This window comes from Merops nubicus, unplaced genomic scaffold (genome assembly GCF_000691845.1).
Source record: "Merops nubicus isolate BGI_N331 unplaced genomic scaffold, ASM69184v1 scaffold11301, whole genome shotgun sequence".
NCBI lineage: Eukaryota > Metazoa > Chordata > Aves > Coraciiformes > Meropidae > Merops > Merops nubicus.
This window is the reverse complement of record NW_008589039.1, coordinates 1-18629: the sequence shown is the minus strand read 5'-3', so window position 1 is coordinate 18629 and position 18629 is coordinate 1. Positions and strand designations below refer to the sequence as shown.

Here is an 18629-nt window from a genome sequence, read left to right as displayed (position 1 = left end):
ATACCTTTCTTTGGACTTCAGTTTTGCCACTCCCTTTGCACAATCATGGCTACTACCATTAAAAAAACCAAATATGTCTAATTGCAGTCTGCATAGAAACAGTGTCTGCTAGTGGCCCTACTTCAGTTAAACTGAGAACATCAGCAGTACAGTTTGATGTTAAAAACTCAAGAGGTATTTAAAAGGCCAAACTGTAAACATAAAAATTCCTGTATTTTAAAATACATTACACAGAAAGTGATCATTTCCAAATCTAGTGGAAAAAAAATCTAGATTCCATTCTATCCATATAATTTTTCCCCTCAAGGCTTGTGGGTCAGATTTTGACAAGGACATTTGCTTTTAAGACAAAAATAAATCACTTTGCAAGACCCAAATCTACTGTAACTAAAGCCATTTGAGCAGTATGTTTTCATAGATGTTTACATCAGACTAACTACAACATACCTATACCAAAGCCAGTTCCCTATCATCTCAACATCAAGGTTAATAGCTGCAAATTCTTCTGCTGCAAAAACAGAGGCTGCTCTTCCACAAAAGATCTTCTATTTGAAAACTTAAGTTGCTCTGGAGGAACAGGAACTGATGTCCTCATGAAGCAAGTAATTTCTGAGAACATTCAACTTTACTAGCTTGAACAGTTGCAACACAAACAAGGAAAATAAATTACATTGTACAGCTTTGTCTTGAACTTCCCATCCTAAGGGTCTGACTTGCATGTGCTGTATAAGAAGTAATTATGCTTTGGTGAAACAAAGCCAACACACATTGTAAGTTGAATTAACTTCTTAATATGCCATCACATGGATGCTAACACAGACTACTGTCAGGGTAGAATGTGAATCAAGTATTCAGAGTTTAAAAACTATACAGTCTCCAGGTAAGTCAAATTTAGAAGATACCACTTATTTAAAAGGTTTATCACCTGAACACTCTTCACTTGGCAACAATTCCTCAGTGTAAAGACAACCCACCTGTCTCAACACTGCTTTTAGGTCCCTGCATCGCAGCTTTGAAGGACAAAAGCTTAAGGCGCCAAAGGATGTGCTTTCCTCTGAAGCATCTGTATCATCTTGGCTAAAGCTTCTTAAACAATTAAGCTCAAGGCAGATACTTGTCCTGAAAGCTTGCAGCCCAGGTGGTGAAGGTACAAACCAGCTAGGCAATTGAAAGCGGGATCTTTGGACAGGAATCAAACTTAATTGGTGCTATCTAACAGATTAGTTCCATGTGTCCTGGTAATTAATTTAAAAGTAGACAACCACTACATAAATATAAGGCATTGCCAACACATTTCTTCCAAAAATCCAAAAACAGTGCAGGATCACAGACTGTTACACATCCAAACTCCAGGAAAGTTACATACCTATGCTATAGAGATGATCTGTTTGACTGACTAGGCAGTCCAAAAGACTGGACGAGCAAACTATGTTCACACTGTCAAGAGGGGAAAGCTGCCCAGCGTTCACACTAGGCACACGCATCACCCACACAGCACTAACTCAGCAGCATGACAATAACATGCCACCCATTTCTCACTCTGGGCTCTCAGACACAGACCCTTTTCATCTCACCCCAGTCCAGGTTAAAACCAAAAGATTTCATGGCACCAGACAAAATTTCAAGAGTATTTCCAAGGACTAATGAGAATAGAGCTCATCTGCAAAGACATGTGTTGTCCCTTTGATTAGTGTCAGCAGTTCTACCATAGGAATTCAGCCCATCATGAACATGAAAGAGACAGGTGAGTTTTCATACTTCAGCAAAATAGAAGCCAACTTTCCCATTATGCCAACTGATGGGTGGGAATGCAAGGAAATTCAAACCACCACTTTAGGCACTGTCACCAAGTCTTGCACTGAACATTCAAATACCAAATTGCTGTGGTAGGATTTCTGCCAACAGGGGCTGCAAAAGTAAGCAAGATGCCTCTTCACGTCACTTTACCCAAAGAACTCCCCAGAATGACTTCTCTCGTGCAGTTTCACCTCACTGATACTATACTGCTTGGATTTTTAGCCAGCTCAGCATGAGAGCATCCTCCTCTAATGCTTTTAGTATGGATACTGAAAAGAGCTAACAGCAACTTTTGCCCCATTTGCAGGTCCTTTTCCAAATAAAACCAGAAATGGTCTACAGGTTGTATGTTCTAAAACAAAACACTTCAAACATAACACATGAAACTCATTCCTTCAAAATACTGGCAGCATTTTGAAAGAACACTTTCCAGAAAGTGTTTTCTATCCAAAGCTCCACAGCTGCAATATCCAAATTAGACCTGCAAGTAATCCAGTGGAGTAAGTTCACTTCTTAGGACAAGGTAAGAGGGAGCAGCGAGAAAGACAACTAGACAATACACATCTCCCTCAGGAGATGATCCCTCAGGATCAAAGCAAACCACAGCTGACATCCACAACCTATAAGGCAAAATAACTTAATATTGCCTCACACCAATAACAACTACGGGAAGTAGCTTCAGTGCCATCTGGTCTACCTCTAAGCCACCTTCTGTCCTTAATTTTCCTCTGCACCACTTCTTTCAGGTAAGGGGGCATGCTTGTAATGGAATAACCGTTTGGGTCCCTATAGTCAACTTACACAATATCATTAGTGCTAGTCAAACATTGAAGTAGAAGCCAAGATACAAGACAGATAAAACCAAGACTCCTCATCCAATCAAACTTTTTTTCCATAGGTGCAGTAGCAGGAATCCTGTAGGAACACTGAAGACGACAAAAATCATGGCAAGTACTCCAACAGGAACAGGGAGGAAAAAAACAAGACTAAAAAACCCCAACCACAGAACAACTCCACGCTATTGTTTGGAGTCTCCAAGTTATAGTATAACCAGTCATAGTCCTGTTAGACACTCTGGCGCAACGTGGGCTTGTTGCTAGATACAAATAGGCCTCTGTGTTTCCACCATTCAGAAAGAATTAAAAAACAACACATTAGCCACAGACATTTACAAAAAAAAGTGAAACTAAACTGATAAAAAGGCAAATTAATTCAACTCCGTTTCTCCTATAAGACAGTCAGCTCCTCTTATCTTCTATGAACGTGTCCAAAGATGTGATAAAGTGTATAGCACCATGACCCTTGACCTCTGGTTCACAGCAGTCACCATTCGAGGCTCAAGACACTTTGTTATCCTACCACGTCTAACCAACTGTTCAAAAAAACTTTTCAAAACTTGTCTAACCAACATTCAAAATCCATGAAAAACAACTAAGGCAAGGGCTATAACTTTCCATTTCCAAGAGCTCCAGGACCCTCAAACTGTAAACCGGGCACTAAACCAGAAAATGGCTATTCAGATAAGATTCTAGATGAAAAACTTCCTAGTGCTTTGACACCAAAGCAAGAGATCTCATGCCAATACAGAGATGAAAAAACAGCCCTTATCAGAATATGACCTATTACAGACAACTTATTTTACAGAAAGTCAGAGAACATGGACAACTGAAGCCCATCATGATTCTGAAGCAAGGAAGTTGCAGACTTTTTAAAATATGTATAAACACCACCGATACATCACTGAAAAACATGCTCTCCATTCCCATCATGTAGACCAAATACCTGGATTCAAACAAAACTGAAGTTTTATTGAAGGACACACTCAATGCAAAGGCCACAAAATCCTCATTAAAGGACTCCAGAAAAGCCCCAGCACCCCTAACTCCCACTAGATGCCCCAAACCCCCAGGACTGCAAATGACCTCTTTCATATTGGCTGTAAGGGCTTCTATTGCACAAGCACTACATCAGTGAATTCTACATGTCAGAAAAATTAACCTTTCTGAAACACAGAAGCAAAAGTGAGATCTATGCAGACAAAGCAACTCAAGCAGACAATTTGGGGGGGGATTTTTTTTTTTTTTTTTTTTTTTTGAGGCCTGTGGAGACTAGGTGCTAACAGTGCTCCTACTGTTTTTGTTCCATTCTCTAAAAACATTCATTGTAGACATTAAAAATATCTTAAGTACCACTTTACACCAGAAAGCTTTTTAGAGCAACAGGCTCTCAAAGTTTGAGAAGCAGGTAGTTCAGCTAAAACATGGCAAATTTTCCCGGATTTTTTGGTGGGGTTTTGTGTGTTTGGTTTTTTCTTTTTTTTTTAGTCTAAATCTGTAGTTATTGCAACATTTTATTTTATTTCCAATTCAGTTTCAGTCCTATATAATGCAGTCTTCACTACGATCTCACTTTACGTTGTTTTTTCTGCAGAGACACTATTTTAAGTTAATGACAATGTCCATTCTCCTATTAAAGTGCTTTTTCAGTCATGTAGTTAGCACTGAATTTTTTTTTTTTTTATGGCACTTTGTTTCACATTATGCTCAGCAGCCCGTGCAACACATCGCAGTTTGCAACCAAATAGCCAATGGTCATTGGCAGACTTCCACTCCAGCTTTCTCAGTATTATTGGAATAAATCAAGGCTTATTTGCACACGGATGGCAGCAAAACCCCTCTACAACCTGTAAAGGCAAGGTAACCCTCTTAATTAAGTGTGTCAGGTAGATTTATTATGAATCTAATTACACTTGATTCATTGTTAGCTAGGATCACATCGGCTATCTCAGCTTTTTTTGCTAGAAATCCACATTGAAACACAGACTGAAGATTATCAACTGGCCTAAAGACCACAGGCTAATAGTCTGGGAAAAACATTCTTACCTACTAAAACTACAAAGGAAAGGAGGACAATTAGAAGATTGCAGACCAATCCTCTTAGTTACTTTAGGAAAAACATCAGTAAAACCCAGCACCAGCTGAAAAGGACATCTGTAATACTCTACAAAGAGTAGCTTCACCTGAAAAAGGAATTTGCATTTAAGTGGTTCAGCTTCATTCCTCCTCCTTTCAGCAAGTTTTAGACCACACCTAACAATTTCACAGTAGAGCTTTATTTCAAGTTAGAGTAATGCATACAGCCCTCTAACAATTTGGTCACCAACTTGTGATCTCAGTGACTCCTGATAAACTCAGCTGTTGGACTGAGTATTTATACATGAAACAACTGACGTATTTCCATCTGGTCTTCATGACAAGAGGATGACTATATAGAAGGGCAAATCACTACTGCTTCCAAACAAAACTCAGGGAAGAGGAAAGGGAAACTGCTGAGTTGGACTGCCCTTGACCCAGGACAAACAGACAACTCAGCTGTCACTTATGTTTTGGTCATTTGAGAAGCAGCAGAAAGTATATCTGAAATGAGACACCCTATTCAGCTGAGGCTCAATCTAGTCCATGGATTTTTTTTTTCCCTTCCTGGAAAGAGATTAGGCTTGAGAATGGGGAAGGGAGAAGGCAGGACTGACTATAAGGCAAATTCCCAAGAGAACTGTAAGCACATTTCCATGGATAAAATTGATTTACCAGCTGGAAAATCTAAGTTTGGAAGAAGGCAGCTCCAGGAGTCAAAATTTAGATCCAAGTTTTAATCATGCTCATTCTTTTGCAGAGGGTAGCTGAACACAGATAGAAAATCTGCTTCATTCGAGCATGCAAAGAGAAGGGAGGGGGAGAGGAGAGAGGGGAAAAAAAAAAAAAGTCCTTGTTTTGCCAGATGGCTTATACAGGGACTACAGGAGGATTCAGGAAGGCCAAAGTTAGAAAATAAAGTAAAAAAAAAAAAAAAAAAAAAAAAATTTACATTGGCAATAACTGATACAATGTCTTGTTGAGAGGGAGGAATGAGAATACTTCCTGAACAGGTAAGAAGCAAGAACAATTACCATTCCCACACAGGAACAAGAAAAACAAAAGATACCATTTCCCTGTATATTATTGCCAAAGAAGATAAGGACAGAAGTCAAAGGGAAAGTGGAAAACAGTTTTCTACATCATCAACCAACTAATTCTTTCCATTTCGGATTCCAATGCCAACTTCCTCAGATTTCACACTCCTCTTAAGCGACAAAATACAGTTAAACCATCACTATGCTTACAGCCTGCTGCTTTTTAACCACGTTCATCCACACCAGCTTAGCTCACATGCCTACCAGTTGCGTCATTACCTGGTATTTATCAATGATTTTAGATAAAGTAGTTACACTCCTTCAAATTTTAGAAGTTTACCCAAACCACGTGGTTTGTTGCAACAAGTTATCAAAATCATGAGTTGAGCAACATATAGTCTTGGATGTGATACAACAGTGAAAAAATCACCCAACACATATATACTTTAGAAGTTAGTATTATCTTATAAGATGCCACATTAGAAGCCCATACTATTTTCTGACAGAGGTCAAACCACTGAAGAACTGTAGTGCAGCAAGCCTTCAGTTAAACAATTCAGAACACCAACCAGCAATTTGCAATAATAGTAAATTACAGAACGTACCACAAAGAAATTCGGGAATGATTTTGCTGATGTTGGAACTACAGCTAACTGCTATAGCATAGCTGATCCTGGCTTTCTTCCTTTGGTTAGCTCAGCCTAAACTAAAGCTACTTGCACTTTCCTCACAAAAGTGAACCATTTCTTTGCTTCACCATTTGATATAACTACTGTTTGCACTAGTATTAGTTTTCATATTTGAAAAAAACTACCAGGGTTCTTGCAGATTCTTCTGAATCAGATATCGGCAACCTCCAATTCAAAACCCTACCACTAACATGGTTTAGAATCCAAGATGCTTTCTTCCAGATACCAAGAAATAATGGGATCTTACAGTATGGATTTATCAGGCAGAAACCATTTATAGCTTAGGTACATTAGCAGTTTTCTCAATATTTCTACATTTGAGGTAGCAATACTCCGCAAAGTTTTTCTCACTCTTGTTCAACTCTTTAGAGCTCTTCCCCTATGTATCTTCAAAAGCAAATTCAGAAAACCTTCTGGAACAGCTAGTGAAGATCTACCACTAACTAGGTCACAGATGCTTGCCTGTAATAGATCTCTCTCCAGTTCCAAATCCTCCTTCCAATACCTAAATTATAGTCAAAGTTTCACCGTACAGGTGAAATATTGACAATCTAGTACAAAATATTAAAAAATCCACAAATAGCAACAAAATATTCATCATTACTGGTTGCTGCCCTTATACAACTTAAAGTCTGGATACATGCATAGAATGACTTTTACATGTTCATGTAAGGTACACAAATACTTAATTCACAAGTCTGAAAAAAAAAGAGAAACTGAGATATGTCAAAAAAAAGATTACTCATTCAATAAGATATTACTAAACTAAGAATGCAAAGGGAGGTTTTTTGGCCAAAAGCAGTGAAGAAATCCACAAACGTTATTGCAAGTATGTTAATGATACTTTCACAAACTAGCCATTCAGAGCAATAGAATTTTTCAGAAACAATTTTTTTAAACTTGCCTGGTCCTAAAACTTTAAAATACATGTCATGTACATCCTAAGAAACAAGTTTTTTTGCTATTCCTCACCTTTGTCTTGTAAAAGCCTTTTCAACCCTGAAAGTTCCTCAGAATAAACCACTTAATTCAACAGTAAAGACAGATTTAGGTCTCCAACATCAACTAATTGAACTTCAATTCTGCTTAGTCTTCTGGGATTTGCCCCAATTTGAGAAGTAAGATTTCATACTCAAGTAAGATTTCATACTTGATGGAAACAAAGCACACTTTTGGAACCCTAGTCCCAAGATATAGACAAGAGACGTGGCTATATTTCTTATTTGAAGTGCTATCATACAGAATTTTTTGTTGTTGTTGCCACAACCACTAAAAAAAGCACTCAACATTCAAGCACATAGTCTACAAAACCAAGGGGAGTCCATGGGAAAGATGAACATTTTCCTTGAGGAAGCTTGAGTATTAAAGACAGTTCTTTCATGACGGAACTTCAGGTGCAGACCATGCACCATCTGTTAAGGTACTACACTATTTAAGTCTTCAGCAGCAAACCAGAGCCCTTTCACTTTTTTTTTTTTTATTCCTGAGGGTAAATACTGAACCTCTCAGACATGTTCAGGCTTGTATAAAGAGCCCAACAAAAGAAATCGTGCCATCACCTGAACACGCTCCTAGCTGCTATCAAGAGGACCAAAACAAAGTCAAGTGCCTTTAGGTACAGATAACCTGAAATGCATCCTGCTTTTCAGATGCTTGTCTGCAGAGAAAAAGCTCAAGTTTCATGTAAAGGAAATACAGAAAACCACAGAAAAAAAACATTCTAAAACTAAAACTCAATCTTGCGTTTGTCAGACATTTCTGCAGTTTCTCCATTTCCAGCACACTTTTCCCGGCAAGCTTAACAACAGAAAAGCCCAAATCATAATAAATGTAAATCAAAAAACATGCCCTCAAAGGCCATCCTACATACTGCAAATCTCTACATTAGTCTACATCCAGAGAGGGCAATACATTAAAAAAAAAGTCACTTTTCAGACAGTATTTTTAAGGTAGGATACTTGTCTGAACAGGCTGTTTCTCAATAACTCTTCAAGTTTAGTCTCACTTATATTTTTTTTTTTCCTTTAAAGAAGACTCAAAGGCTCCAAGTTCAAATCAGCCACAGCAAAACAGAGTACATTAAGTTGGCATCTTGCATTTATATATATACACAACTTATATTGCCCAATTGAAAGCATACTGTAAGCAGCTGAATAAAGAAACAAAGCAAACATAGTTTTATGTTGGAAAATATCTGTGAGAATAAAAGCCTCCCTTAGAGGCAGCAGATTTGAAGACAGACATGGTAACATTTTGCAACATTTAAGCAAAACCTGCTAACAGTTCAGAAACTGCTGTTAACAGATGCATATTTCATAAGCATACACGGATTTGAAGATCCTTAAGATAATCAGCCTGGATTGCTGAACCTTTTAATAGCAATACTTGTGGGTTATTGTTTGTATGTCATTAGTCTTTGCCAGGAGGGAAGCAGTGAAAATACATTGGTATTGAGGTCAAACTTGCCAGCAACAGACAGCAAAGCAGAAACAAGTCACAAGGTTACTCTAAGAGAGGAAAATGTCCAAGGAATACTGGGTAAGGCCATCAGTCAGTCTTAAACTACCATGAGACTACATTAACTGGCTAAAAACAGATAAAATGCATAAAATTGTTGGTATCAGCTTTGTACTACCTCCTGTTTAGCTCAGTATTCCTACATAGTTGTTTCAGACTTACCAGAATTGCATACAAAAAGATAAGTATTTCTGCTAGTTTCAAATTCTTCTAAATGGTAGCAAAACTCAATCAGTTAAATGAGTTTTTCCATTTGCAGCTTTTTGCTTTCTGTTGCCAGCCCCCAATCTGCTATCAGAAACCACTATCTTCAGCTACTGGCAAAATGCAATTAGGAATGGCTGAAATCATCCAGATGAAAAAGATCCAGAAAAGCTAAACAGAAACAACATTTTTCCCTTGTGTAAGGGCTCTAATAATGCTTATTTTCCACACCATCTGCTATTCTAAGACAGAAAAATAGTAGTTCAGTGAATAGGTATCGAAAGTTTCTATCAATAACTGCTTATTAACAGAGTTGACAGGATCAGAGCCATTCTTGACTACGGCTCAAAACACAGCATCCACATCACAAGTTGGTACCAGAGCTGCCAAAGCTTCCTCTTTTTTAAGCTTACTAGCAACATGCTAGAAGCCCTGCTGACCACTTGTGAAATTATAAGACTTGAAAAGCATCACAGTGGTCTTGTCCTCAGAATGGGTGCTCCAGAGAATTGCTGCACACACTGTTGTCCATAGATAAGCCAGATGATTTTGGAATTTTGTTCTGTAGCACACGGAGCACAAAAAGAAATAGCATCCCCTACAATGAAACACACAGCCCTGGGCAAAGCGTTTGTTCCAGTAACATTGACACGTCACTTACAAGCTCGTAGATATTTTAGTTACAAGGTAGACGGCCATCAAGTATAAACACCTTTTTTGGAGGGTCCTAAGTAGGTAGGTAACATTCCCAAAGATTCTGCTTATACCTAAAGTGATAAATCCAAACTTCCCTAGTCCCTCTGAGTGACTTAGAATGAGTTATCCTCATAAAAACTGCTTACTGCTTTAGATACATAGTAATATTTAAATAGCTTCTGGAAGACAAAGAAAAAAACAAAAACAGACCATGATATTAGTCCAGTTTTTAGCAGGGTGTAGTTCCCTTTGATGAAAGATAAGCTCTATGTTAAGTTGCTTGTGATTAGACACAGTAATAGTAATAATAACTGATCTTGCTGCAAGGTCCTCATTTAGGTTGAAAAAAATAGCATCACATAGCACAGAACATCATTAACACAAACTTTATCCTTTGCAGCATGAGTTTAAGGAGAATTCTGCAGGTTGTGACCATAGGACAAGAAGCAAGCTAGCTCCTTCTCTCAAAGATGACTTCAAGTGAGCCACAGATTCAACCCTATTCACCTCTCCACTTACCTCAGCTCCCCCAAGGGGAATGATGAGAGCAACAGAAACCACACATTGAGAAGTGCTGGTATGAAAATTTCTAAATATGCTGACGAAGCTGGAAATAAGGTAGAAGAACAAAGGATATCTGTAGTATCTTGACCAGAAACATTAACACTGTTTAGAGGTTCAGTACATAGCTTAAATGCTTCTCAAAACCAGCAACAAGGAAGTTCTAAGGACTGTAAGCAGCTTGCACAAAGATATTTACGAATCCAGTATGAAATTTGCATCTCATTCATTAGGACAAGAATTCTAAGACCACATTTCAAAAGATTTTCAGATGGCTCATGTTAGATAAAAGCCTTCAACTACTGTAAGAAACTGATTTTCAAGCAGCATTACAAATCCTCCTCTTTGAAGAGCAATTGTTTCAATCAGACTTGATGGGGCTCTGAGCAAGCTGGAGATGTCCCTGCTTAGTGCAGGGGTGGTTGGACTAGATGGCCTTTTGAGGTCACTCCCAACTCAAGAGCATATACTGGAAGACTTTTTCAGACATGGCGTACACACGTCATAATCAAGTTAAAACCATGGAATCATCACCTAAAGTTTTAAGAGTCAAAAGCAGTAACTTTATACCATACCAAAAAAATACCACCACGCACTCTGCCAGAAAAATGTCCTATGCCCAGCTGCAGAAGCACTGCAAACTTGCATGATATTATTCTTCTCATAGCCCAAATATGACAGCCATTATGTAGACTACGACAACCTTGAAAATGTGAAGTTCTAGGCTGGAAAGGAAATGTACTCAACTTTTACTTCAACTCAACCACGACTTAGAAGAACTAAGTAGTGATGTCAAAGAAAAGGTTGCTGATCTTTACAGGAAATGAGACTTTCTGAAGAGATGCATGACAGGAAGCATCAAGGCTGCCACTGCTTCGCACAAACTTTGTATCATGCAGTACGGAGAACCTGGGTGACAGTCAGAGCCATGCTGTTGAACAAACTGCTGGTATGAAACAGAAAAAAAAACCCCACACAGTGACAAAATAAGAAAAAGATCATGTGGCCCAAAGGGATGTTGCTAAAGGTACTGAATAGACACTGCGCTGTGCGCTGCATCCATGGAGACGACCACAGATCTATTACTGCTTGTTTTATTTATTACTCTACTAGACAGCTCTCAAAGGATTCATTGCAGGATGTCTCCAGGGAGTTTTATCAGGTGGGGTTTCTTTTCCCTTTCAAAGATTATAGTCCTGATACTTCTTAGCCCTCAGAAGTTTAGTTATAAAGATTAGTGTTTTTGTTTTAAACTACAATAGCCCAAAAAAAACTCATTTAAAAGATTTAATTCTGCAGCTCTCAAATCCACCCAAACTGATAAAAAGAACCTGTTTATTTCCCTAAGAAATCCTGCATTTTCAGAATGTACTTATCCGATTATATTTATCGCCTCAGAACCAGCCAGTTACAAATTGAACCACAGCCATCTCCAAGAGTGATATCCCTTTGAGGTAAGATTATTTTCCTAAGCAGAGGTCTCCTAACAGCTGCAGCTACAGAACACACTTTAAAGCTCCCTTCTCTTTTTCAGGGTCACCTTTGTAAACTCTGAGGTAGCCTGACCACTGTTTATATATCTGCAGGTAATTAGTCTGGCTCCTTTCCCATGTCATTTATCAAGTTGTCAATTGTATCAATTACAGCACAAACACTTAGGAATATGGCTAGGTTTTTTCTTTAGTCAAAGGAGAGATTTTCACATCAGAGATTTAAAGCCAGTAACAGTAACTTGTTCTACCCCACCACACACAAAACAAAAAAAGAAACACAAACACCCCTCCACGCAGAAAATTTAGACTTTACTGCATAAAACGTCAAGCTCTATATATGTGCCCACTTGAAGACACCTGAGAATCCAGTGTAATCATGAAGTGCTATAACCCAATTACACAGTTACGGTTCTACAGCTTCTTCCTTTCAGTATTTTGGAGTTTGTACAGCTGAGAGCAGAAAAAGAGCTAATAAGGACCAACGGATGTTCATAGAGATTGTCACACATCTTTATTAATGTACACTTGTGACAATTATGCATCTGACCCAGCAGTAGTCACGAACACAAGGCACACTGCTGCTGTTACAGCGGCTGTAGCCACATGTAGTTAATGCTCACAGACTGGTAGAGTATTTCAAACACTGGTGTGAAGTACCAGGTAGGCACGCACATCCCCATACCACTTTAGACTCAAGCCTGGTCTTTCAATAAAAGTTTTATAAAACACATTTTTAAATATTCAAAATTAAACCACAGAGAGAGCTTTCAAAGAATGTTTGTTTTAGAATGCTCACTATTCCTCCAGAAGTAGCAGAATACAACCATTTTCTAACCCAGCTTGTCAGACAGATTAATTCCTCGTCCACACTCCTCAGCTTCCTCTCACTGCACAGAAGATTTTGATCTGGTTTTCCGTTTTGGTTTAACGTAGCTCTACAATTGTGCATCAGAGCTAGTCAGCCCTCCTAGCGAGCAAGACACAACTGGCTTTAAGATAACAGACTGCACTGCAGGATGCCACCCCGTTACGTGATAAGACTTGGTTGTCAGACTTGAATATGCAGCTTCTGAAAAGTTCCCAGCTCCACCAGTCCAGAAAGCAAAGGGATTTTTAAGAACTCTACTTGGACTTCAGTAAGCTGATACTTATCATGGTGAGCCTGCAGTGGAGTCTATACTCCAGAGTATAGAAACTACATTCCATTGTTGTCTGCTGACCTAAAAAGCAGTATTAGACACAACTTTTAGTCTACAAGATAAAGACAGGTATAGTTAAACGTGAAGTGTCACTAAAAGGGAAGATATGCCTCATATCCAAGCAACTTCCTGTATTGTGAGTTTCAAGTTATTCTATACACTGCTACACTCAGAAAAATTCTGACATATGGAAATATCGTTTAGCACCTTGCTTCTTCCTGCAATAAAGCAACAACCAGTTGCATTATCGTTTTTAACAGAGGGCATTACAGAATCTCCTGGTTCACATTCAGTTATGGCATTATGCTTGTTCTCAATTGTTTTCCCATTGCTACTGCCTATGTAAAGGAAAATCCATTTCTAAGTTGGAGTGTTTGTACCCTACACTTGGTCTACAGTACATAGTCTGCAACAGAATCGCACACACGTAACTTACACTAATTTATTACTCAGATGAATTATAACCAAAGGTAACCAAATTTACATTCAGCTTCCCCTCAAACTAGTGAGTACAATATACTCTTAAACCATTCTTGCTTCTCAAACTCATTTTTCACACCCAGAAGCACTATCTCGTTTAGAGCCAGCCCTCAACCTCCTTGTCCCCCTTCAGCAGCTCACACGGTAAGCACAGTAACCTGACTAACACTGCACTGAAGCCAGAGTAAGAATGGCAGAGCGACATACCAGCAGAAAGATGCATTCATGAACTGTAACTGCCGACTGACCAACCTACCCTTTCTGTCATAGAAATACAAAGGACAGGAGTGATACAGCACATACCAGACAAGTGGTGCTGTTGTCAAATACATGTAGTTTATCAGGAACGTGTTTTCAACTACTGTAAATATCTAACAACAGTTTCTAAACGATGCTTCCTTTAAGAGAAGACACCTTCCCAATGAGAGAAAAATCAAACACCTGACAAACACAGTTCAGAAAAGAGCTCAATTTACCTCCATGTCATCAAGCGCACTTTCATGTTTGAAAAATTACTATTTTGAATGACATAACCCAGAGCAATAATTCCAGATACAAGATTTTGCAGTCCAGCAAGTGACAGCACCACCCAGTATTGTTCTGTAAACCAGAAGTTAAATGACAGTCTTGATTTAAAACCAAATCAAACTTAAACAGTGACTCATAGGATGACACATTACCTCCAAGTTCTGACTTTTACAGTCAACTGACTCTTGCTACCTTTGGCTTAATAGCCTTACTTTGCATAGATAAATTTAATGCAACAGGAAAAGGCATCACACTTCAGCCATAATGTTACCTGAAATATATAGAGGTGAGAAAAGACTCGCAGCTTAGAAATGTAATTTTAAAAGACTTAACTAGTAACACAACAGTACAGGAAAAGTTACTTTAAATAGAAAACAGTGGCAGTTACCTCTTCTGCCAACTTCTACCTACTTAAAGAGCATTAAAGCAGTAACCCTAACTACTCCTTCGGTCAATTTATGAGATGTGCTAATAACAACAGTAGGAGGCACACTTGACTCAGAATAACTAGAGTTGAGATGAATATACACAATGGGAATAAAAGTATTTGACAGTTAACACTGCACCAACAATTTCCTTGTAGTGACTGAAGCCGAGAACTGGCCCTAGGCAGTCACTGCTGAGCTCCTGGGTATTTCACATTTAAATACCTCCATACAGTATTTCAACTAGGTTCAGTTACAATTTGCTTTACAGCCAGGCCACAAAGTAACTAGTATCGTCCATTAGTCACACCTTTGTTCGGACTTTGTTACACATCTATAAACAACCTTGAAATAATTCCTTCAAAGCAGATCTTCCCATCTTTCACAGATCAAGAAAAACTAGAGTCTTGCCAAGGACCTCTCTTGCCAGATACACTAAGAACACCATTAGGTCACACTGAATTTCAGCTCTTTCTCCTCTTACTTCCTCCACAGTTCAGTACCTCAAGCATAAGGGGCATTACAATGCAGTTCAAGAGCCTTCTTAAGGCTACAGAGCAATATTCTCCACAGTACCATCAGCAACTCAAGCTGCATTTGATAAACAGCACCCAAACTCCTTTTGCAAGGAAGCATATCGATATTCTCAGATTTTACACTTTACAGGGCATATAGATAAAAATTAGGTACAGTTGCATTACACAGCATTACAGTCATTTTGCCAGACACCACCACAAAGTCTTCTGTGTTGTCCTTGATCCACAAGATTCCTACTACAGAATTTGCTTCAATACTGAAATGCTGTAAAAGCAGCTGATACCTTGTTCCCTTCAAAACAGAGATTTTAAAGAAACAGAAGCATTCTAGGCATGCTAGAAAAGCCTTAAAAGACAAACACCCAAAGACTCTGCAGAAGTAGCAACTGTTCTTGCCCCATTCTGTCATACATACTGCAACCAAGAACTGTGATACACCTTTACCAACTTCAGCGAAGCCATGAGAGGAAGAACTCAGGCTGCATAAGCATGCTAAGCAGCCTCATTCTGGCACCACTACAGCAGCAGTGTTTCGAAGACTCTAAAACGATGGGACATCCAGGATGCTTATACTTTCTATCATGAATAGAGAAGAAAAGCTCTATTACTAAACAAAATTATTTCAAGACAATTAAAAGTAACCATCAGTTAGCTACAGTTAGTATAATGTAGCATGAAAGAAAATCATTCACATTTCCCTAATAAAATAATTATACTTTGAAGGTTAACCAATTCTGAAACCATGGCATTCTGGAAAACCAAAAAGTCGTGTAGATCTGGTGCTTAGAGACATGGTTTAGCAGAGGACTTGGCAGAGTTAGGTTAATGGTTGGACTCGATGATCTTAAAGGCCTTTTCTAACCTAAATAATTCTGAGATTCTATGATCTAAATTGCAGTCCATCTCTGCAAATCTGGATAGTACTTTGATGCAAATAACACAACAAATATCACTAACCTGTCAACAATTATATTTACCTAGAAAAAGAGGTGGATGTACCTATTATACCAATAAATACCAAGGTCCTCCTTTTATTTCTAGACACAAACAATAAAACGGGGCTTAATCTTAAAATATTCTACCAGCCGTAGAGTCTGGCTCCCTCAGCAAATACCTTTAACAGCTATAAAATTTATATTGCTGTTTCAAACTTGTCATTTTGTACACAGTCTCCTTACAGGAGGAAAACCACAGCCTTCAGAATAATTAACCCATAAGGCACTCCTGCAATGTAGCTAACCTCCAAAACATCAAATATTTCCCCCCTTACAAGTGTTTTGATTCGTGCTTTTTGCAATCTGTCATTTTAAACACTATTCACAGAATTTTTCAAGCAATTGAAAGTTCAGTAACACGCCCTTTATAAATAAGTTGCTTTATTAAATTATGTCAAAGAAGGTGCCTCTTTAGACAGTTTGTCCACGTGGAATTGATGATGATCAAGACATTTCACAGATGGAATATTATTGGAAAGTGACTGATGCCAAGCTAATATTAGTTCCTGATCAGTAAGTAAAGCGTGCAGATTACAAGAGATTTCAAGGGTTAAAGATAAGGAACTCCAAAACTCCAAAGATGAAAATTTCAATCAGAATTCGTTTAGTTTTGGTAGATTATTAATCTCCTCTCTGTTCAAACTGCACATTAAAAGCTTAAACAGAACCCAACACTGGATCATTTCACTTTTTTAATCGGAAATTAATGCTTAGAAGGCCACTGCAGCAAGTACAGAGGAACAGGGCATGCATGCTTAAGGGTCACAAAGAAAATTGGAAGTTCACTTCCACAGTCCATAAGCATAGAATAATGACTGCAACATAATGAACCAAGATCCTGGTAGAATGCCTGAGCAATCATCCAAAAGCAAATGTGAACATAAATCAAGAAATCTCCCAATAAATTACCTCAGTTTCACTGGAATAGATATAAATTTGCTTTTGCGAGGAGGGAAGTTTTGGTGCAGTCACTGCTAGCAGTCATTTGTGAGCAGCTAACTGCTTAAAAACCCCACAAAGACTTCTGGGATTTTGACCCAATGCTCTTTTGTCTGCCCTAAACTGGATGGGAACACACACAATAATAAAGCCATACTACACAAACCCCTCTGTGAACTGCACCAAAACACAACACTAAAAAAGAGGCACTAACCTTTTCATTTAGTGCTAAGGCTTTGAAAAACTAGTACACCAGGTGTTTGTTCTGGTACTCAAAGCTCTTCCCACCTCTTTTAAGGTTGTTGCACAGCAACCTGCTCTGTTACACAAGCTCTGACTCGCGTGGATCTCGTGGGGTGCTCTTGCCATCATCAGACTGGGCTTCTACAGAACTCTGGCTCTGCTCAGGCTAGAAACTTGGCAGAGAAGTAGCATCTTAGGCCAGTTTAGTTCACTGGTCACTTGGAAAGGTTAAACCTCAGGGATTTTTTTTAAAGCTTCAGAAAGGAGACAGTTACTGTCTTCCTTTCCTTGGACCTGTATCATGCGTGAACTCTAGAGCTTAGAACGAAAAAAGCAGCTCTGCAAAACTAAATGACGTTGTGCATTGCATGACTTCGTGTATGTTCTAGAGTTATCTCCTAGAAGAATTCACTGCCACAAACATACTAAAATGTTAATTTCACACCCGTTTCACTTTTTTCCTAAAAAAAAAGCACCTAAACAAACTTTGACAAATTAAGGCTTTCTCAAGTTGACATCCACTTATGTATTTTACCTCAGTCTCCCTGAAGCTGTGTACAAGCATTTTTACAATCCTACAAGCTACATTGCGGAGGCGTAAAATGCAAGAAGCAGAACTGTAGTACTTTTTCTGATGATAAAGCTACAAATTTCTTCAGAGACCAGAGCATGTGGAAGAACTAAAAGGCAAACTGGTTCCAAGGCAAGGCCGCACCTTTCTTCCAAAGGAGTACCTCAGGTAAGGCATGCAATTCCCTGTCTGAATAAAGCAGAGCTCTCGAGCTGATGGATTTCACCTCATTCAAGCACACAGCCTAGCACCTGGGAGAGTGACTGCACTCTGGTAATTCACAATTTTTAATTATTTTACCTGCAGCTCGCACCAGGCGACTTCCACAGTGGTATCCGTATCCAGACCCTTATACACAGTTTTGAAAGAGCCTCTTCCAATCTCAATGTCAAACTTCAGGAAGCGGCCATCTGGGGAGATGCCCACTGCCTTGGTTTCAAGCTCTTCGATGTCTTCCTGCTGCGTTCGCCGCTCCTCAAATTCCCGGCTGGAAGCTGACACGCTGCCAGCAACACTGGTGGGGGGTAGCACGGTCGCCTCGTCCTCCTCCTCCTTGGGCAAGAGCGGGGCGGCATCCTTCGTGGCAGTGGGATCCTGAGCAGACTGTCCTTCGAGGGGAAGCGGGGCAGGCGGTGGAGGCTGCCGCAGCAGCAAGGGAGCCTGGGCGGCGCTGACAACGATGAAAGAGGTCCGGCTCACGCACTCCGGGGGAGAGACCAAGGGAGCGGCGCTGCCTCCCGAGACAGGGGCCGAGGGCGCTGCGGGCTGCAAACTGGGGAGCTCCAAGGCCGTAGCGTTGGAGTCGCA

General features: G+C 39.3%; 1 protein-coding gene across 1 annotated transcript in view; it reads right to left on the bottom strand.

The window, feature by feature from the left end:
• The window catches only part of WNK1 (WNK lysine deficient protein kinase 1), a gene marked incomplete at its 5' end in the record, with an annotated part of 99873 nt that extends 81250 nt beyond the window's left edge, over nt 1-18623 (bottom strand). Inside the window, one exon of the mRNA XM_008949455.1 lies at nt 18123-18623. Coding sequence (XP_008947703.1) covers nt 18123-18623 — 501 coding nt within the window. The remainder of the gene's footprint in view (nt 1-18122) is intronic.
• Between the last annotated feature and the right edge of the window lie 6 nt (nt 18624-18629).